Source organism: Lates calcarifer, linkage group LG7_1 (genome assembly GCF_001640805.2).
Source record: "Lates calcarifer isolate ASB-BC8 linkage group LG7_1, TLL_Latcal_v3, whole genome shotgun sequence".
NCBI lineage: Eukaryota > Metazoa > Chordata > Actinopteri > Centropomidae > Lates > Lates calcarifer.
In genome coordinates this window covers 12,703,682-12,726,249 of record NC_066839.1, presented here as the reverse complement: position 1 = coordinate 12,726,249, position 22,568 = coordinate 12,703,682, and the positions used below count along the sequence as shown (strand labels likewise).

General features: G+C 41.2%; 1 protein-coding gene across 1 annotated transcript; it reads left to right on the top strand.

Moving 5' to 3' along the window:
• Window positions 1-1,709: 1,709 nt before the first annotated feature.
• pinx1 (PIN2 (TERF1) interacting telomerase inhibitor 1) lies at window positions 1,710-22,346 on the top strand. Its single transcript, XM_018694446.2, is given in 9 exon segments — window positions 1,710-1,822; window positions 2,558-2,667; window positions 2,776-2,868; window positions 3,665-3,746; window positions 4,424-4,513; window positions 8,737-8,819; window positions 20,812-20,883; window positions 20,885-21,055; window positions 21,057-22,346. Coding segments are annotated over 9 exon segments (1,173 nt in total). The 5' UTR covers window positions 1,710-1,803; the 3' UTR covers window positions 21,510-22,346.
• The last annotated feature ends 222 nt before the right edge of the window (window positions 22,347-22,568 follow it).

Here is a 22,568-nt window from a genome sequence, read left to right as displayed (position 1 = left end):
GTTGTGCTTAAAGGCATCATTTTATTTCCAAATTTTGCAGTATAGACTTAGATTTGTCTTAGAAAAATAAAAAGTAAAACCAGTAGAAATACAAATAAAAACCCCTTAGTCATATTAACTTGGCCCATTGGCTCCTACCCCAGCAAAACAACTCCTGAAGGTGACCCTCAGTCATTTTTTATCCTGGGCAAAATTCAAAAGAACTAAACATCTTGATAATATCTATTTAGCATAAATACATATTACATCTATTCTTTGCCTTGGGCACACAGGAATTGTTAACACTTGTCTGATATCAGGACTAGTTCATTTCCTCCTGATAGGACTGAAAAAAAAAAAAAAGCTTTTATGACTCATGTTACTCAAGGACACTCAGTCACAGTTACCATTTGAACTTGCAAAACAACCATCTGTAATATGCTTCCTGGGGTGTGCCATTGGAATAATGTTAGAATTTTAAACTGGTTCATTATAATCAATGGATTGATAGATGTGGATGTCCCAGGCTCCTTCATAGTCACTATAAATGAGACCAAAGCAACCATCCAGTAACATCACTGAAGTGGCCACTAAATCTACTTAAATCCACTGAAGTTACTGTTGCAACTATTTCTTTACTTTATCTGGGAGGTGTCTCTCTACTTAAGGCTTGGTTTTTGGCTTTTGATTTAAGTTAGTATGTTGTCTAGCATGTTGATAACAAGTTACATAAGAGGGCAACATTCATGTTGAAGCCAGCTGGTTCACATCTCAACCACAGCTCTTCACTCAGTGGTATGTTTTCAAGTGCTAAGCTTCTGTTGAAGTATTTTGTTGGCACTTGTAACAAAGCTAAGAAGTTTAGGTTACCGAGAATATCTGAAGGTGTGGTCAGAGAAGACAAAGTGATGCTTGTCTGCTTCCTTGTTCCCTCCTACTTTTCAGCTTTAAGTAAAAATGTATTTTCTGTCAGTGGAGGAAGGACCTCTGAAAGGAAAAATGTGATCTTTTTTAGATTTAGAGTATCACATGCACAAAAAGAAAAGAAAAGAAAAAAAAATCCATCATGACATTTCTGTGTTGGCTGCACATATTGTAATGAGAACACACTGTGCAATGCTTTGTTTGACTTGGGCTTATCAGAGTTTAGTTTTGGGTGGAGCTTGACTGATCACAGATACATACTGGGGGATAATTCAATCTTTTAGCTTGCATTTTCCAAATATTTCATCCTTGTTTGAAACATAAGTTGTACTGTTTGCATGTTTATGTATAAATTGTAAAAACAAAACAAACAAACAACAAAAAACAAAAACAACAACAACAAAAACTCATATCATATACTGTATATTATATATTATTGTTCCACATCCTCAGTACATCTTTGTCACAACACTAATAACCGAGATAAGTGACTAAAAATAGATTAAATAATATTTTTTAATACTACCTGTATATTTTTCATTGCTGTATCAGTATCAGACTCAGTATTATGAGTCATGCTGCAGTTATTGGTTCATTGAACCTGAGTGACCCAGACCGGCACATGTAGCATACAACACTGGTTAGTATGTGTGTGTTTCTGTGTCGCCCTCTCTTGGCTAAAAAGGATCACATGCAATAATACAAATTAAAAAGAGCGATAATATCAATGATAAAAATAAAAGACTAATTAATGCACTTTCATGCATATTGAACAGGACACATAATGAATATTATTTTATTATGATATGTTTACAACAAACAACTGGCGTGGTCACATTGTCTTCAGGCATTTTACAGGAGCCCTACTCGCCTGTCGTCAAGCTGTTTAAGGACCCCAGGATGTCCATGCTTGCTGAGCGTACGTAAATTTCCTCTAACGTTTTGATGAGTATTTCCCTTTTTCTCTCAACGAAGCTACATGTATTTATATGATATGTGTTCACGAAAACCATCGCTACCTACTGTCAAGAGATTTTACTCCGAAAATGTTCTGTATTCAGTAATTATTAAAGTATCCCGGTAGCTAACATTAGCATTAGCATTAGCGACGGTACTCTGAGTAAACACGTGTTTTCCCTTGTAACCCTGCCTCTTGTCTACTGTAACTCGTTATTTTAGCCACGTCTTGTCCTTAATGGCTGAATATTTCTGAAGTATTTGCAGCCCCAACTTTGATAAATTTGCTGGGGCAGATTGTTCTCTCGACACATGGTCAGGACTTCATCTCTGCTAGTATTTCTATAGCGGTGACAGCTGTCAGTCACTGTTTACATACATGACACATGAACGTCCTGGTGTTTTACCTGAGCTGAGAAACTTAATTTATTGAACAAGTAAAACCAGCGCGTTAAACGGATTTGAAATGTGTGTATACACGGGCTGGTATCACATTGTGAGTGTAACAGAGGTGTGATAAGGCTATCAAGTGTGTGCAGTGCAGTTTTAGAGTAAACTTAGCATTACAGAACATGTATTTGCCTTGTCTTGATTCTGCACAGCGAGGAGTTTTGTGTGTGGATTAGCTTAAGTGTTCTACTCATATAATGTGGTGTTGACTGACTGTTATGTAATAATATTGCTGCTTTCTCTCCAGCCCGGAGGAAACAGAAGTGGTCTGTTGACCCTAGGAACAGTGCCTGGAGTAATGATGATTCCAAATTTGGCCAGAAGATGCTGGAGCGAATGGGCTGGTCCAAGGGCAAGGTGAGTGTAGTGATGGATCTCTGCTTTTTGTGTGTTTGTGTGGACGTGGTTAGTGAATGGATGAACATCAGTGTCGCGCGTTGTTATGTCTTCTCTTTTCATGTTAAGGGCCTGGGCAGGAGCGAGCAAGGCTCCACCGACCATATCAAAGTAAAAGTCAAAAACAACAACTATGGACTTGGAGCCAATGCCAGCTATGAGGTGAGGACATTTAACACTTAGTAGTACCACCACTTCTTACTTTTCTTGAGGAATATTGCACTACCCTATTATATTAGTACAAATTGTAATGGTGTTCGTGCTGTACAAATCCCAAGGCTGGTCCCTTAATGCCTGATGTAAATGCACCATTGTATTATTATGCTAGTATTATAGTAATTTTTCTCAAGGACTGATGCTGTAGTGCAAGTTCATTTATTTAAAATGTTTACAGAGGACTGGCAATATTTGCAAAGTTAAGTTGATACCTTCTGGTGCGGCTGTCAGAAGTTAATAGCACACAAATTAAAATCATAAACTATGAGCCATGCACAGCTGGCACATTCACAGCTGAGTGCTCTAATTTTTATGAGGCATATGGAAGGTCCACTCGCAAGCTGTCAAACTTCAGCTTTATTGTCTTCAAGGGGAAATTTGTCTCACTGCCAAGGGAAAAACAGAACACAGACTTAGAACATAAAAAACATCAAATATATAATACGTAATAAAAATAAGTGCAAAACTTTGTTAAAAACATAACAACAAAATAAACCATAACATAAAACCTGGTACACGTCTGGCCATCATCATCCCACCAGTGTTGCCACCAAACTGGCAACTTGTGTAGGAATCATAAACCAAGTCTTTTGGTATTGAGTGCTTTAATTCAGTCAAATGTACAAGTCAACACTCAGCTCCTATGTTACTTTTGAAATCTGTCTGAAAACACCAAACAAATCTGTCATTGTCAAACAGGAGTATTTCCATTCTGTTGTGTTGAGATCTGCTGTGTTTACAGGACAACTGGATTGCCCACCAGGACGATTTCAATGAGCTACTTGCTCAACTGAACAACTGCCATGGTCAAAACGATAACGACGGTAAGTACACAAAGTCTGGTTTGCTTGTGCAGCGCATGAGCTCTACATATTATGCACTGTTAACCACAGGGTGAGAGCTTATTTGTGGTGTCAGTATGGAGTGATGTGTGTCAGGGTACGACTGCAGTTTGTTAATTGTGAAGTGAAGAGATCAAGCTAAAAGTGGGTGTTAAGTTGCTCTTTATGCTTTGTCCAAAGAATATTATACTGTCACATACATTAATGATCAAATTTTCAGTGAGTGGTCCATGCATTAAACAAGTGGTCATATGTTACTCGTCTGGCACTGCATCAGGCCATTGATTTAAAATGTATGTATGTCTTGTTCTAAATCACCATTTAGAGTTGACTGGTGATACTTAATAGTGACCTTTGTAACTGTAGTTACAGCTGCAGCTGTAGTTTAGTTACAGCCAAGTGCCAAGTGCATTTTATTCTGGTTGGTTGGTGCATGTTTTGAACAGTAGAGGGTGCCACAGTACAACATTTTGTAGAGTGAAGGCCTGGATATTGTCAGTGTCACATAATGAACATCATCATTACCACTATGCCAGAGGACAAAGCACAGAGAGACTGCTGTTATATGGGAGTTGGTAGAGGTTGTGTGGAATTATACTGAACATGTTAAATTTCTAACTCCATGTGACCATGTTGCAATTTTCTTTTGTGATCTGTAGAACCTCCACCAGATGAGCAGAAAGGATTCAGCTTGGAGGAAAAATCCAAGACCTCCAAAAAGAGGGTCCATTACATGAAGTTTACTAAAGGTGGGTTTGTCTTTTAGCAGCTGACAGGGGACAGATCAGAGAGATGGCTTAGGAAGATACTAAATGCACACACAAGTGTTTTCTTCTCTGTAGTGTCCTGCAGCAAACACCACCAGACCTGATCCTCTATTCATCACATAGTAAAAAACTATTCTCATCTAAAAATAGTTTTGCGGCACCCATGTACCATCTGCTCACACAGACAGACAGACAACCTTCTTTACCTCTCGTTGAGCCTTGTGCACTTGGCTCAGACCGCAGACGCTGATCAGAGCTCTGTCAGCCTGTGCTGGGTCAGTTGGCCCGGTCAGCACTAGGGGAGGTTATTAATAACTCTTCCCTTCTACTTTCATTACTCCTTTACACGTCAGGAAGTCAAGATTTGCTGGTCAAGGCCAGGACACTGATAGGCACGAGGAGTTTTTTGGTGTTCAGGACCACTGGAGACCAAAATGAATAACCACTGGCCCATATTTTACCGCTGAGTCTCTGCACTTGAGCATGCTGCATAGTTTAGTGATTACATGAACAGTAAGATTGTCAAGGTTTTCATCAGTTACATTGTTTTGTGTTGTGATTTGTGATATTAATTCGTATGGTTTTTATGAATTACAGTAATTCTGCAAATCTTCGTGATATGCACATGTGTGAAAGTAATGAATCTGTAATTGTTTGTCATTGGGTTCATATCTACTTTAGCTGGTCAGCATACATGGGAAAACAAAATATCTCAACTCTTGCCTCACCTGGAAGAGCCTGTTATATTTTACGTCATTCAATAGCAACTTCCTGCTTCCTGTTTGGGGCATCTGGCATGTCCATTTACTGGCCCCCCAAAAACAACACCTCCCAGGGGCTGTGCGACCCATTAGATGACCCCGTCAGATAAAGCGTGCCCCCCCCCCCGCCCCCCAGACCCTCTCACCCTGTTTTTGTGATCTTAATTTGGCAGGGGCCAGAAACAGTGTGTCCCTGATAGATGAGATGCACCAAGGCACACTTAGGACATGAAGCAGAGACGTTAGGGGTGTGATGATGTCCCTTGTTTTTCTTATGTAGTCGGATGAGTCTCTTTCCTGCCCTCACTCTTTGTACGTACTTCATGAAGTCATACAACTCGATATAATGATAAAGTTCTGCTCAGGTTGAAAGTTTTGTGACTTGGCCAGATGTACCTTTGCCTCAGTACGCAAGTCTGTATCTGTTTGCTTTTGTGTTTGCTGCGTCTTAGTATCAGTTGACATTGTTCAGTGTGACCACACATGATGGCTTATTGCAGTTGCATTGGAAATTTGGACATTCCCCTGCATAAACCGTTTGGAAAAAGTTATTCCAGCTAAATTCATAAAATTTCCATTTATCTTAATGCAGACTTTCTTGTTTAGGAATAATCAGAATGTAACATGAGATATCATTTTCACTTTGAACTGAAATTATCTTAGTCAAAATCTTATGAGTATCTAGATAGCAATCAGATGACCTCACTGACCTCTTGAGTGAGCGCTCATTTATAGGGCCACATTTGTCCGTCGTTCACCTCTGAACATGTGTTGACTGCAAACTTAGGCCTTTTTATTGACTTTGCATTAGGATGCACTTGTACCCCAACCTGTCGTCAACTAATAAAGTCTGATCCTGGAAAGCTTTAAGTTCTAATCCATTTGAGGGGATCCCTTCCATTATTAACACCAGCTATGTGGGAATGTCCTGCGGAAGCCAAAGAGCAAGTTTTTACGTTAGGACATCTCCACTCTCTTTCACTACTTTAATTTTCTCAGACTGTCAGAAGGCAAATAGGAAACAGATTAGGGGGAAATGCATTCGGGAGTGTTTTCACTGGAATTCAATCTAGGCTGTAGGCCTGTCAATTCAGTCGTGTTCTGCAACATAACACCACTTCAACCTGTGCCTACCCGGAGAGGTCCCGCAACCGTCGTCATGCGGCAAAAAGGACGCTGGCGCTACTTGTTTGTCCATAAACGGCTCACACCTTAATTGGAAACTTGAGAGTTCAGTTTGTGGTGGTGTGACACTCTCAGTGCACTTTGACACGCACTGTGAAACCTGCGTTTAAATGATGGAAACATTTATGATCCAACAGCTACAGGAAGTCCTATTTTATTTATTTATCTATCTTTTTTATTGTTTTAAATGGTCTCTTTCTGTTGACATTGCCCCACTCCGTCCTGTCTGTAGTCTGGATCGGCAAAGGCAAGCAAAGAGTTACCTGGCAACAGGTAACCTGCCACGCCTGTTTGCATGCTTCCACTGACTGCTCCGGTGGTGACTCCCCTCCCTGTGAAGCTGTTGCCAAGTTAAGGCTTGTTAATAGATTTAGTGTTGCTAAGCTGGTTACATGAGAGGTTGAAAAAGTCAGGTACTACTCTCATAGGTCTGGATGTTTGGGGGTTGGGCATGGATAGGCAAAGGTCAAACACTGAATTTGCCTGATTTAATTTCCCTTCAGATAAAAAAATAATTATAAAATGTTTGGTCTATTACCAGTCTCTAATCTCTATGATTTCTTACGTAAATGTTAGTCTTGTATAATAATTCATTATGTATTTGTTGATTGATTGTCCTTGATATTAAATCTGCGAGAAAAAAAAAATGTTGTAGCCGCAATAGCCCTACCAAACATCTTGGTTTCCATCTCAGCGCAGGCCTCCTCCTCACTCTCGCTCCTCTTTTTTTTTTTTTTTTTTTTTTTTATTGATATCCTGTTCACGCTGGCTCCCTCACTGCCAGCACTAAGGATTGATGGCCTTTGTTTGCGGGAGAAAGGCACCAAATTCTCGGCTGCTGAGGTCCGGGGGCCCACAGCATAAACCAGTAACCCAGTTTTAATTGCCACCTCCATCTATCACCTGTCAGGGCAGCAAGGGTGGTTGATGCAGAATTAAACTACATCTCTCCACTCGCCGCTCCTCTTGTTTTTTGGTTTGGCCGCAGCCTTTGGGCTTTTAACTAAACAAGTTTTTACGTAACATAAATACAAGTTATTATGCGAAAGAGCTAAGCACTAAGTTGTGTTGTTTGTTCCCATAGAAGCATCACATTCGCCTCCAGTTTAGTGTTTAATACTGGAGACATTGATATGATTGGACGCCATCAATCTTACTTTGCTTTGTTTAGTAATAAAGAAGTTGTTTTTACTTGTCAAATTTGTGTATTTGTCAGATAGCGCTTCGGTGATATGTTGGTCTGGTTCGACTAGTTATCTGTGCTGACAGTTGTTGCCATTTCAACCGTGACCGTGGAAACCAGCGTGCATTCAATAACACTTGAGCAGTGTCCGTGTCATCATCATCCTGTGGAATGGCACCCAGCTTTGAATGTTTAAGGGAAAAGTAGGGTTAAGCTCCTTTTTATCAGGACATTGTTATTTGCACTTTCACCTGAAAGCCTGAGAATTTTGACAGGTACTTCCTCGTCCGAACGGGAGAAAGGTCAAATTGGGCATAATTTTACTTTTGACCTCAGTTCACTAGATGACAAACACCACAGGCCCCCACCCCCCACCCCCCCACACTCTTCATTTATTTTTGTTTTCAACATACTTTCTTGGTTTTACTTTTTAGACCTGCCTGTGCAGTGACTTTCAAAGCCAAGAGTAGGGGAGATAGAGGTTTAAAAGCAATAAATAACCAAATGTTATCAGAGCCCCGCTGAAGGAAGAGGATGCAGCTGTACGAACAGGACCCGGGCTTGAGACAGACGACTGTGTGCTCCAGGAGTCTTTGAGGCCCGGCTTGAAAATGGGAATCCGGAGGCGTGGCGTGACAGACCTTGTCGTCGGTTTATTTTTCTTTGCCGTTTTATCCCTGGAGCAAGAACGAAGCCACGCAAGCCTCCCCTTTCCTCACTTAGAGACCATGTTCCCCTCAAACCCCATACACATGTGCACACACACACACACACACACACACACACAACTAATGCACTCATGCTTTCAGCTGCAGCCATTAACAGTTGGACAAAACACATGCACCCTCAGATGTTGTCTAAATTTGTAAATGTTTTTTTTTTCTTGTGTGTATTTGTGTATTGCCAGGCAGTGGGCCAGGTGAAGTAAAACCCACTGCACTGATTTCTTTGGTATTTGTTCTGTAGTTAGCCTTGTTTGTATGTGCCAAAGAGACAGACAAACAGAGTATGAGAGAGTATGCCGTATGATTATTATTATTATTGTTATTATTTTAAGAAATAATTTATTCTTTTAGGAAAGGACCTGTCCTCCCGTAGTGAAACAGACCTGAATTGTATTTTTGGGAAGAGAGCAAGATCCGCTACAGACCAAGAGCAGGTAAGAGACATGAAGGTTTTTTTCATTAACCACAGTTATTAAAAATACAGATCCTCTCTTGCCTTAAAGTTTAATTTAGGCATAAATTAAATTTTTCCAAAATTCAATCAGAATATTTATTTTTTTATCATTTTCATTCTAATAAAACCTGCAAATACAAGATTTATTTCCTGCCTGCGCAGCGTTGATCACTTTTACAGTCCTCATTTCACAACTTTGTAAATAAAGTTTCGTTTGAACAAATATCCACCTAAAAACAAACAAAAAAAATGAGAGATTGAAACATGAACATGCAGAAACACTAATTGAAACTAAGAAGAAAACAAGATAAGAGAACTATAAATAGCATATAAAACAAAGTATGTAAAAAAATGAAGTATGACATGAAGAAGTTCCACATTGAGTTCAAGAGATTGACAACATGCACTACATCCAGATACAAAAGGTGTATAGAATATTCCTAATCCAAGATGTTTGTCACTCTTTCTGTTCTGAATCAGTAGTTGTCTAAACTCAGGTCAGACCTCTGATCTGCCTTGCGAAAGTCACCGGGGGAGGAGGCCGCGTACCTCTGTCCAGGTGGCTCGAGCTTATCTGCCTCTGTCTTGGTAATTAAGGATGACCACTGGTGCTGACGCCTCCATCAGTCGCTGCAGCATCATGCGATCCCTCCGCTTCTACAGGGCCCCGGCTCCTGAGCAGCCTGTGGCCTTAGATTAACCATGTCACAGCATGCAGCTTTAACACCGCCAACAGGCCACTGATGGTGGCAAGAGCACCTAAATCCAGTTAAAGGATTTGCACTCTTGCCCCCTACTTCTCTCCTTCAACCCCCCCCCCCTTCTCTTCTCCGCTTCTGTCTTGGAGCGCTCACATCAGGTAGTTAAGTGTGCCAGCGGGCATTATTAAAGGCAAACCAAAATTGCGGTGAGGTGTGCAGAAATCTGAAATGATGACGCTTGCAAAAAAAAAAAGTTGGATTCTTGCTCTTGGCATCAGTGGTTGGTCACTTCAAATGTTACTTTGCCATTTGGCGTTATGCTGGCCCTCATGCTTTTGAACCGTAGCTTACAGGCTCAGGCAGGTGCAAGTTGAACTCAAGCCCAGTAAGTTCCTTTTGGCTCTCTAATCAAAAACAAAAGCTTAACCTGGATCTAATCTCTTCCATTTTTTAGGGTCTTTTAATTAGAAATGTGATGCTTTGGGATAAAAACAGACTACGACTGAGTCACACCACACGTTGTCATTTCACTCAGTTGAAAGAGAATGGAGTTAAAAGACAGATAAGATATTTAAAATCACAAATGCACATTAATAACAGAGGACACTGTTTTTGCAGATTTTTTTTCTTGCATTCACATAAATTTTAATTGTAAAGGCATGAGATTTGACAAAAACACACAAAACGTCTGTGCATTTTATCATGAATTAATAAATCCTCATTTATTTATCTTGTCATAACTTCCACTGACCCCATACAGAGCTACAAGGACAATGATAAATGTAGCTTTTGGACTGGAAGACACAGAAAAGCCTCTTGCTGGCTTCCTCTGTTTATCTCAAGCATTTGGCTTGAAGAAATTGGCATCTTAAAATCCATAAATTGTGCAAGGAAAAACCCTTCTCTATTCCCCCTGCAGGTGCCGAGCCATAACATCACAATGGCCGCCGCTCCCCAGCTGATTAACATTGGAAATGCAGGCAATACACACCATCATTTTCTCCCTAATCGTTTGGTTATGGGCTGTTATTTTTCAGCCAGGAGGGACACCATTGACCATATCGAAAACACTGAACACAATTACAATGGCTTCCCACGAGGCCTTGTGTTGAAGCCCAGCAACATTTGAGGTTGCTGGGAAGAGGTAAAGAGGGTGATGGACCAATCAAGCTTTAGGCATTGTGCAGTATCTCCTGCGAGTGTGTCCACGTCACTGCTAGTGACCTCTCGGCTCACACTGATCTGTGCTTACAGTCATCTGCCATTTACTGTACCAGCGCAAAATGTAGTCTGCAGTATACACACATGCTATAACCTCAATGCCCCAGAGAGCTGTATTCCTACGCAGTGACTGGGAGCTTAGGTTTTGGCGGTGGAGTTTGTAGTTTGTACAAGCCACCACCAGTCGCATTATCACATATCTGCATCCTGACAAGGTGAGGCCAGGAGTCTCAACCGAATCTGGATCAGTTTCTCCAGAACCTTCCACCCCCTCATGAATCTTCCAGCACTTCACCCGCCACCCACTGCTGTCTCTCCAGCCTCCCTTTCCACCAGTGGACTCCCTCCACCCCCTTCCCCTCCACTCCACTGCTGGGGTTTTCCTTCCTCTGCAGTGATGTGCTTCCTGCTCGCCTCTTATCGCTGCTCACAACGCTCCCTGAAATGCAGACACACATATACGCGTGCAAACACACACCCACACACTCAGCAGTCCCACATGCCTCTGCTCATCAAAGGCAGCGCTGGATGTGTTGAAAAGAACATACGAGCAGATGGGACAGATTATGAACCCACCTCATATTAATTGGCTGTATTTAGATAGCCACTTAGTCTCACCTATTATTATCTGCCATTAGTGTTTCACTTGAACTTCTGTCTTTAAAAAAAACTGTGTAATCTTTGTCCTGACTGTATAGCTGTAGAGGTTAAAACGTTTGTTCTTTTTTTTTTAAGCTTTAAAAATTTTCCGTTTCTAATGTGATATATTTTGATGTTGAAAGTAAAATGTGTGCTTGAAAACGGAGTGAAAGCTTTAGAAATAAGACAAATTAAGACAACAGCACAGTTATACTAAAAATGGCCTGCCCAGTACACACACACACACACACACACACACACACACACACACTACAACTTGAAAAAAGTTTTGTTCCATTGTACATAGTAAAGAAGATTAAAGATTATGTATGTGGCAGGATAAGAAACAGTGTAAATAAACTACTATATATACCTGACATTGAAATAACAGGTGTACCCTACTAAATTTAGCACACCTCATTTTTATTTTTCTTACCAATAACGTGATTGGATGACCACAGTTTCACTCAGCCGGTAACCACCTAAAAATATATGCTTTAAACCATTATTTACACTCCCTGACCAGTAACGGTTATCAAGTTGTGTTGGAGCACCTGTCCATCTACACGGTTCTCTGTTATCCATCACCCATCCCACGCTTGTGAGCCCCCACCTCCTCCTGCCTCCTCTTGAGCCCCTCAACACAATTACTCACCGCATGACAAACGACAGGCGCTCTCTGCCGAGATATCAAAAAGCCCCGGCCACTTCTAAATGAAGGCACTTTGGCAGCCCTGTGCTCCCCGTGCTTATCGGCGGGCGAGCAGTGCCCCTGGCCGTCCTGCGTCCCCCCTCCCCCTCCCGCCCCTGCAACCACCACCATTCCTTCCTCCTCCTCCTCCTCCTCCACCACCACCACCCCCGGCTCTCCGTGCCCTCCTCAGGGGGTTTAGTTAGGGGAACCACATGGAGGGCCAGCCCAGCTTGATTTATCTCCCTTGCCCCTCTGCCCGGCCACTCAGGCAGGCCGAAAGAGCCGACGAGGCTCCAGCGGGCCTCAGCTCGAAAGCCCGGCATTAGCTGAAATAAACCATTCTGCCGCCCAGTGAAAAATGTCCTCTGATTGGCTAATTAATCAGTCAAAGGGGAGCGACGCGGCTTGTGACTTGAGGGACCCAAGCGGGCGACCGCAGAGGGCCTGCTGATAAATAGACTCCCCGCCGATTCATACATCAACAAAAGTTAGTCATTTTTTAAAGCCGCCAGCTCAGATGAAAGGTGGAAACAAGCCATAGTTTTATTTTTCCACCTACATTTCCTTTTACATTTCTTTTTTGTGCATTCAAAACGACAAAATTCCTTTTTGGTGTGTGTGTGTTTTTTTTTTTTGGTTGTTTTTTTTTTCTTAAGTCTAAAACCACATTTTTAAAAACACAGTTTCTAATTAATATGAAATTTTGAATGGACAAAATGAATGGATTTAATGGTCGTGTGTCAGGTGATAACATTCACACTTAGTCATGGTACTTAATTTTAAAGGAGATGGAATTAGCTTTCAGTGTTTCAGTTTTTTTCATTTATGCCTCCAGCTCAATGAATTTTCTTTAGTTTACTCTCTAAACTTTAAATAGGAGGCTAATTCAGCAACTTAATAAATACAATAAAAGTAACTTTCATATCTGTAAAGGAAGAAAGTTTTATGACAGTTTAACAGTAACAACTATTTGACCATTAGAAACATCAAAATTGGTACAGCATCAACCAGTTCATTAGATCAGTACTCCCTAAACATGTCAGGAGAGAAAAATGGTCGCGTATTATTTGGTACAAGCCTTGTTTTGACATCGGCGCCCTCCAGTCAGACGGTCGGTATGGCGCGCCCCTCTCTCGGGTCAGCGTGACCCCTGCGGCCTCTCCCACTCCCACTCCAACTCAGGCACAAAGGGGCTGGAGGATCAGGCCTCGTCGGATGGCACCTGTTGCAAGTTTTTCCTGCCCACGCGTCGTCCACATGAAGGATCGCACGTCAGCAGGGGCTCCCCCGATACTGCAATCTTAAGGAATATGGAGCAGGGGGTGGAGGGGGCCGATGCGGGGTTGGGCGGCCCGAGCGTTTGGCAGATGCGACGGCACCGCGTCTCCTGCGCTTTGCTGACAGCGCAGAAGCGAAATGTGTTTTCGGTACAGAGATTTCGTGCAACTCTAGTATATAGTTCAGGATTTGTAGGTTGGTGCTGGGGCCTGTGAGGAACAGAAGTGAGGTAGTGTTGAATTTTTTCATCGGGTCAAAATTATCAAGATGGTTATTGGTTATTGATAAGGCATTAAAAAAGGTTCTGTAATCACGGCTGTAGTTGCTATAATCACAGGAGACATTTTGATTTCAGCTTGACTTCATACGAGTAATAGACAACCGTTTTGAAAGCATTTATTTTAAAATGATTTATTGTTTCACATGGTGACTTACATTATTAGGATGTAAACTGATAATTGTTGCCTTGGAAAGCTTTACATGTGGCTAGCACAGTATATATTTTCAAGCATTTGTTTCAGCTTTATTTTATTTAGCTTATTCTCTTCACAGGGTTTAGTGTCTGTCCTGTTTTTCGACACTAACAGGGTCTTTCCTCACTTACTGCAGACGTCCACTGCACTCTTTAATTGACAGTATAAATAGAAAAACGGCACCAAAGCGGAGACTTTCTTTTTGGCTCAGTTGTCCATTACCTTGCAGCATTGATCTGTTGAAAGGGGACACCGGTGTAAACGTGCGTCGTCTGAGTGTGGTTGGCGCGGTTTGAATGGGCCGGTGCACTCATGCAGGGTGCTGGGTCTCTTTGTGAAGCTGAAGAGCTCTAATTCATTCTCAGATAACATCTAATTGCCTCAAGCAAAAGCTCTCCCTTTCTTGAGCATGTTTGTTGACAGGCCCTTTTGCTTCTACCGCCGAAAATATCAAGAACCGCCAAGACCCCCCCCCACCCCACCCCTCTTCCATCCCTTTCTCCCTTCTGCACAGACACACACACACACTCACACCACACATTTACCACCTACCTCCCTGGCAGTTCTGTGGACTGCTCCCTCCTGGCCATGCCAGCTCGCTGACACTTACAGATTAGCGCAGGACAAAAAAAGAAAAAGAGGGCGTCCGTCTCTTAGTTACGGGCCTAAGCTAGAATACATGGGGCCGGGGTAATTACTGCCTGGTGAAGCTAACCGCCCAAAGATTTTCCAGCCCTCTCGGCTGTTTACAGCCACCGACTACCGTTTAATCACTGACTCTTTAATCTAATAAATCACAGCTGGGGAAAATAATCACTGTATCTTCCCTCTCTGGGGTTGGGGCGGGGGGGACCCCTGTGCTCTTGAGGAGGGCTTTGTCGGCAAGCGTTTGCAGTGTTGAACAAGCACAGGGTAGTCATGCTGCATGCATAATGTTGTCTTCATTTGTTACTTATGATAAACGTTCTCGCACTGGGCACAAAGTGCAATTTTTCAAAACCCATTTTTTGTGTTTTGTCTTAACTACACAGAGAAAGTATGCCTTTAGCAAATGTATTGCTTTGTGGAAGCTTCCATGTGTGGCATTTAATGTACTTATTGTACATCCTTTTACAGTTTTTAACTTTGTTTCTTTGTCTTAACATTATTTCTGCAGGAAGGGAAGATAAATATTAGGATGACTTAGAGGGCAGTGATGTTGTGTAAAAAAATATTGATGTCCGAGAAGAGTTTGCTTATTTACCGGGGAATAAGGTATCCACCTGTTTTTCTGTCCACCCACATCAGGCTCATGAAGGATGGGATGCTGGACCTGTGTGCTCATCAGGGAGAGACAGCTGGCTAATCAGGGCCTGATCCATAGACCTCGAGTATCGCCAAATTTATTATTGTGGCAGGACAATGAGGGCACACTCATGCAATTACAGACCCAACCAATATTGGCTAGAATATATTGAAAAAAAAAGCAAGTAATGCAAACAGGCAGTTTTTAAGAAAATAAATGAGCAACTGCAGCTTTGTCAAATGCTAATTAACATGTGAGCCAGAGGGTCACTTTATACCTTCAAACACTGATTAGTTATCCACAACTCAAAAAAAAAAAAAACTTAATACACTTTAAACAAGTGCACTTAGCAACCTTGTATTTGAGTCTGGTTTTACACTATTGCACGAGGTTTAGATTTTTAAAGATTAATTCACACTATAACCACTGTCTATTTTAGTGCCCTGTATTCTGATTGGTTTACTAGCCTGGTTTTGGAGATGTCAAAGTATGAATTATTATATTATGTTTATTTTATTTCTCAGAAAAACAGTAATGAATAACATTTATTGGATTTTGCATAAAAACTTTCTAATACTGCAGATAGTTAGGTGCCCCAGTTTCCACTTATTTTGTAACCAACCACTTTCACTGGTTTTATCATTGCATCAGTGATATGCTGCTGCCAAAACACTGGTGCTTTGCTACACAGCGTTACAGGACCTCTGTGTTTATGATAGAAATGTAATTGTGGATTGGAGTGTGATTATTAATTGCTAATGATTTGTAATGCTTGGAAATAGTGCTACAGCTAAGCCACTGTGTTTTATCTTTTGTTTTTCATTAAATGGGGAGAAAATAATACTGTACTTTTGAGAAGCGGCAACCAGCAAATGTCTTGAGCGATACGACTTTAATAGAGCAAATGAAAATATTAGGGTTATCTGTGCTGATCCACATGATCAGGAAAAGGACTGATCCATGCATTTAAAGAAAATTAGAAAAAATCTTGATATATTTCAAAAAAGTTTTTACACCAGCTCAGAAAAGTTGGTGCATTGATGGAAGAAAAATGCAACAAAGTGTAATGAAAACAGACTTGGTGAATAAATCATGACGTACACGAATCATGATTTTAAATATCCACTCAAGCTTCTGCTCCACTGAAGAGATGAAGTAGTAACAGACAAAAACAACAGCTCAGTGTGGAGTCTGTAACATTCCTTAAATTAACAAACATAAATATCATTATGTTTTCTACATTGTTATTCACAGTTTGAGCTTCAACTGGCGCCCTTTTTTGGCGCTCTTCGTGTCATCTTGTTGCATCCTCCTCTTCTTCTGCAGTGATTTAATGGCACCTGACTGGAAAATTAGTCTCCCAGACCAACTCCTAACATTTGCATAGCAACAATGGAGGGAAACTCACATTTTATTTGCGCCACATTTAGATGTAAACCAACCTTTTGGGTAAAAAGAATTGTTAGGTTGGACTCAGTAATAAAAAAAAGCCTCAATTTTAAAAGGCCTTGGACTGGGATCAAAGGCAAATAAGACCAGATTAAGACAGTTTTGTAGTATTGAACTATTTTGGAATTTGAGATTAAAAATTTTAAATAAAAAGGCATGAAGTAGTCTAGGTTTCAGATCTTGTCAGTAATCGATTGATTTGATTAAAGTTTATTGAATTTATGTGTTGATCTTGTTGTGTCAAAAAAGTTTCACATGCACTCTAGTGAACCTTCTCCACCATCCGTCTGTTGGCTTGATTGACTCTCCTCCTGAATATGTTGGCCTCCCTGTCTTGGCACCTTGGCACATGTCTTACCGTTGGCTTTCCACCGGCTACATTAGCAGGGAGAGATAGAACTGGAGTGTCTTGAAGGAGGCGGCCTGTTGAATGTCTTCCCACCCTCTCCTTTTCTCTGGGACCCTCTGCGGGCCCTCCCTGTGTTCCCTGCCCAGCCCCAGCCCCCGCCAGGGGAGAGAGCGGAGCAGGAAGGGCCCGATAGCCAGCCAGACCGCTCCTCTGCCGAAGGAGCCTTATCTCAGACCTGCACACAGTGCACTGAGCGCATCCTTTTCCTGGGGTTCTGGGTCTGGGAGGAGCAGAAGGAGCAGAAGGAGCAGGAGGAGAGGAGGAGGAGGAGGAGGAGGAGGAGGTGGAGGAGGAGTAGTAGACACGGCTGGATATAGGTTCTCCAACCCTCCACTCGTCAGCCCCACTGTGTTATAGCCTGGCACTGCCTTTTTTCAGTCATTCTTCTCTTGTTCCAGCAATTATGTAAACAGATTTGAGTAAATTGGCTAAATCCTTTTTTGAGATGTAGGTGGGCGTTTCATACAAATCCTTCAAGAGTGCATTTAGTATCACAGAGCTTTTCTCTTTAAAATGTGGTGTAGTATGTCCATAGTAAAATATTTTTTTGTTCTTTTTTTTTTTTAAAAGAGGAAAAACCCTCTTTATCCCCAAATTCACTGTGTATATTGGAGATTTGGCTCTAATTAAAATCTTTTCTGTAACTACTCTTAAAAACCCTTGAAGTGAACTTAAGTAACAATATTAAATCATTTGACTGACATTACAGCTCCTCTCCACTTGTCTGGCGGTTACATGTGATTACATTTACTTACTGTATATTATTTACTATATACTTACCTTTTAACCATGAGCCAACTGAGGGAAGTGTTATAGCTGTCCAGTAACAGCTTAGCTATGTAAATTGGTGGTGGTGTAGTTTGATTTGTGATTACATAATAAAAACATTACAGTGTTTGCACAGAGGGAAAAGATATCAGGAGAAGAGAAGCAAACATCAATGTAACAGAATAATTTTCAATAGTTTTCTTATATTTTTGTTTAAAGTATGGATACTTAACACAAAAACAAATTCAAATTCATGGAAAATGATTTAGTGTTATTGATATTTTTAGTGTTAATATTGTATTATGAAGCTTATTAGGGGAATTACATCACTAAAATCCTACAGTTATGATGACTGGTAATAACAGGCGAGAGAAAATAACACACACCTGGAAATGGTGCAACAAGATCTGAAGCATTACTGCCGAGTTGTTTCTTAGTGACGCGTTGCCTTCAGCACTTGCCAACAAAAATCTCCAGGGTTGCCAGTAATACTGGATCTGTGGCTTTATATCCATTCTGTGTGTGTGTGTGTGTGTGTGTGTGTGTGTGTGTGTTGTGTGTGTGTGTGTTTTGTGTGTGTTGTGTGTGTGTGTGTGTGTGTGTGTGTGTGTGTGTGTGTATGTATAAAGCCTGTGCTCAGCACAGCACTTTCCCTCTGTCAGATCAGAGTCTAATGGAGATCCCCAGGCAGTGAGGATGAACCACATACCAAGTTCCAGCCACTTTCCCTTGATGAAGAAGATGTTCTTCTCTCAGTCACTAACCCCCCCCCCCCCCCCTCGCTCATTCACACTCTCTCTCTCTTGAGAGTAATTTCACAGGCAGCTCTAAAGTGGCCCTCAGCCATCTTCCCAAATCCCAGTTACATGTTGTTTGGCGCGGTCAGCTCTAAGCCCCATCTTCACTTTCCCAGGCAGAGAGGATGGCATTGTGTAGTAACAGGGAGTATAGATTTTTCTCTGGGAAGTTGGAAAGTTTTGTTTAATGGCACCTCACCTGAAGGGTCTTATCCACCCCCCACCCCCACACCCCCTTGTTAGAAGTTGGGGCTCTTTCACGTCGAAGTCGGAGATGGCGGAAAACTTTGTTGTCGTTTAAACACGTGCTCTGTCATTTAAACTCAACTGTCTGTTTCATGCCAGTCTGAGGTTTCTGAATCCATCTGCTTCAGATGTAATCTAATCATGTTATGTAATATTCAGTGTCTCATGTTATTTTTCTTTCATGATTTAAAGCCTAAAACAAGAGAATTTCTGCCAGTGGTATATTTGCAGAGTAATCTTTTTTTTACTGTATTAATCAATATATTATCCCACAAAAACAATGGTCATTTCCCTTATGGAAATATATTGACTTTTTGTGGGTTAAGACAAATAGCTTTTGTGAAATAGGGCTTCATAGAAGTCCCTGGTGGCTGGTTTAAAAGAAACAACAGTTTTCATAATCCTGATTTTCTTAAGAAACCAAATTAGTACTCAAAATCAGATACAGTATACTTAAAGCCCTAAGGGAAAGCCCAGTGCTTTTATCTTTATCTCCGTCTGTTCAGGTCCCAGAAGACCTGTTCGTATTAACATCCACATTGTTTTACCCAACCATCAGTCAGCTTGTCTATCTCAATCAGCATTGAGGGTCAGAGTAGTTTAATCTGCATGTAAAAGTTTAAAGGCCAAACCATGAGGTGACTCGACACGACAGCGTTTTTCAATTTATCTCCCATCTGCAGGGTTTGAAAAATGCCGTCCACTTGGCCATCTCCGAGGTAATACACACAGCGGCAGTATTGTTTAGTGCGACTCTCAGGAGGAGCTTCTGTATTCTTCTGGACAAATCATTATGCATTGAGTAGGCCATTAGGAAAATGAAGACAAATGGGTCGCAGGGGTGAGGTGACAAATTGTTCATGCTCGTAGAGTTAAAATCTGGACCGCGTTGTGCTTCATAGTTGTAAAGTTGGCCCTGTTTTAATGTGTAGCCTAAAGGTCGGAGAGATGAGACAGTGACCAGACTGACTCACCTCCCCAGTCTAGAGACTGTTTAACCAAAACGAATGAGTACTGCTCTTTCCTCATTTTCAACCTCTGCTGTCGGCGTGGGGATCACCTCCTGACTGTCGCCGAGCTGCTTCCACTTTGATCCCAGCGTGGGCTATTAAAAAAATATATCAGTGAAAGTGACATTGCTGTAGCACTGTGTTTATTGGCGGACATACATACAGCAGGTCCACTGCATAGAAACACATAGGGGAATTACTGCTGTTGTTGTTGTTTATATATATTTAATGTTTCTGTTGCTCACCATTCAGATTTTTCCCTAAAAGCTCTGAAGGCTCAGGCTATGAACTGTTGTCAATGTCCATTTTCTAATTGAAACTATGTTATAGGGAGTAGTTTGCTCAGTCTAATAAAGCATTAGGTAATTTTATGGTACTGATATACTGATAATGTAAGGATCAGGAAGTGCACTGGTGCTACTACCCCTTTTCCCCCAATATGGACAGTTTTGGTTCCAGTTTTTTTTTTTTTTTTCCAGTTTTTTCCTTGTTGGATCTAAGTTGGTGGAAAAGGCGTGTATGTGAAGTGAAAACTGGCTCCTACATGCTGACAGCACATACATTTGTCAGACTTCAGCAGATCACAGACATTGTTTCATTTTTGTGGGAAAAAATCAAGTCTCAGCTGTAGCTTGCTTTACTAGTGAGAGGCTGTTAGAGAGGGACAGGTGTTAAGGAGCTGACTGTGCAAGGACACACAGCTGGATGTGTGGAAATACGTGGTGGTGTTAAAAAAAAAAAAAAAGATGTAACATGTCAGATGTGTGACAGGTCTGTGATATTTATTTTAAGGTGATCCTTTTAACACCTATTGTTATGTCAACATCCTATTTCTTTTTTCACTGACTAAAATCTTCCTGGTTAATCTCTGCATGTTGATTGATGATCACTTAAGCTTCTGGGTGAACCATTGTGTGCTGTTTATTTCTGTGTGGATTCTCTAAATGCTGCACTAATGCAAAAAACGTATGTTGTCATTTGTGTGGGTTTTGTTTTGTCCAGGAGAGCAACAGCAGTGATTCTCAGGGTGAGGCGGAGGAGAATGCAACTCCCGCTACCACTGAACTGGATACAGGAGTCCATCACCAAGACTGTGACAAGTACTCTCACTATGCAGGAGTATTTTGCGCAGCGAATGGCTCAGCTGAAGAAGGCTCGGGGGCAGGCCCAGAGTCTGACAACCCCGGCAGAGACCAACGAGACATCAAGTCCATCCAAGGAACCAAGTCTAGGCCACAGTAGCAACTGATGATGCAGAGGAGCCCAAGAAGAAGAAGAAAAAAAAGAAGAAGGCTGCAGATGAGGTGGAAGTGCTAGAAGACAACAGCAGTGCTCCCATCGTAGCGGAGGACGATGAGAACCAGGAGCAGGAACGTTCAAAGAAAAAGAAGAAAAAGAGGAAAATGGCAGAAAACGAAGGAGCTACAGATGAGAACTGTAGCTCCACATCTGGCGTGGAGCAGAACTGTGAGGAGCTGCCTCCTTCCAAAAAGAAAAAGCTTAAAAAGCACAAGAAGGAAACTGAGCTACTAAATGGACACAAACCCTCCGAGGATCAAACTGTAGAATCAGAGATTTCACAGAAAAAGAAAAAGAAACGCAGAGAGGAGGCAGACGTTATCGTAGTAGAGGATGAGGAGGAGGTGGTAGAGAAAAAAACCAAAAAGGACAAGAAAAAGAAGAAAAAACATCAAAAATAGGGTGGAGTTAGGGGTAAAGAGGAGTCCTTTAGTCTTCAGGCATACTTGATACTCTTTGTGCTGTTATCACACATATAGAAAAAGCCTTTTATGAGCTAATCAAATGTCTTGTTTTGTACAACCTAAATACCTGTTCATGAAGAACACTTTGCTACAGTGTGGAGAAAAGATGTTTGCCACTTGATCAAGCTGGACAGTAAAGCCACACACTTTTACTGGTGGACACTGGGATACATCACTGTTCCTGCAGATGGTAAAATGATTTAATGACAAGATCAGTACCACTCAAATCTGCACAGTGTATATGATGCTGAGAAATCATACATAACCAACATAAAACCATTGTGTGTTGTTTTTGTAAATTGGCTTTTATTCTGATTCAACACACCAAACATTACATCTTAACTGATGAGCTCTAGAGGTCCTGATAGGGGGGTTTTGTCACCTTTGGACAGAGCCAGGCTACCTGTTCAGTCTTTGAGCTGAGCTAAGACATGAGTGGTATTGATTTTTCTTATTCAACTCTGGGCAAGAAACAAATAAACATAGGCCCTAAGATGTTGAACTGTCCCTTTAATCAGTTTCAAGAATCTATTTCTAAATGTACTCCTATGACTTGATGTCTAAAATGTATTGATGCAGACATCTGAAGCTGACAGAATATTTTAACCAGCCCTCTTCAAAATAATCAGATGAAACAAATGTGCCACATTATGTAAAGTCACATGTCTTATGTTTTGTAGATAAAAAAAATGTAAACAATGTGTCAAAATGCATACTTTCAAAGACCCATCATTTTGAATGTTTCCATCTTAAATAAATCAGCATTACAATTTATCTAAGCAATATTACAATGGCTTTTATTTTCTTGCCAGCCATTTTTTTAAACCATTTTTGTCCCCTTAATCCTAACAGAAGAAACTATGGTGCCCCCTTTTTTTAAATAAATCAAAATGGTTGTGCATGTTTGCTTCCTTTTTTTTTCTTTTATAGGTGGAGTGAAATGTATTTGGATATATAGAGAAAATGGGGGAGTGATGGGAGGAATACTTGAACTGA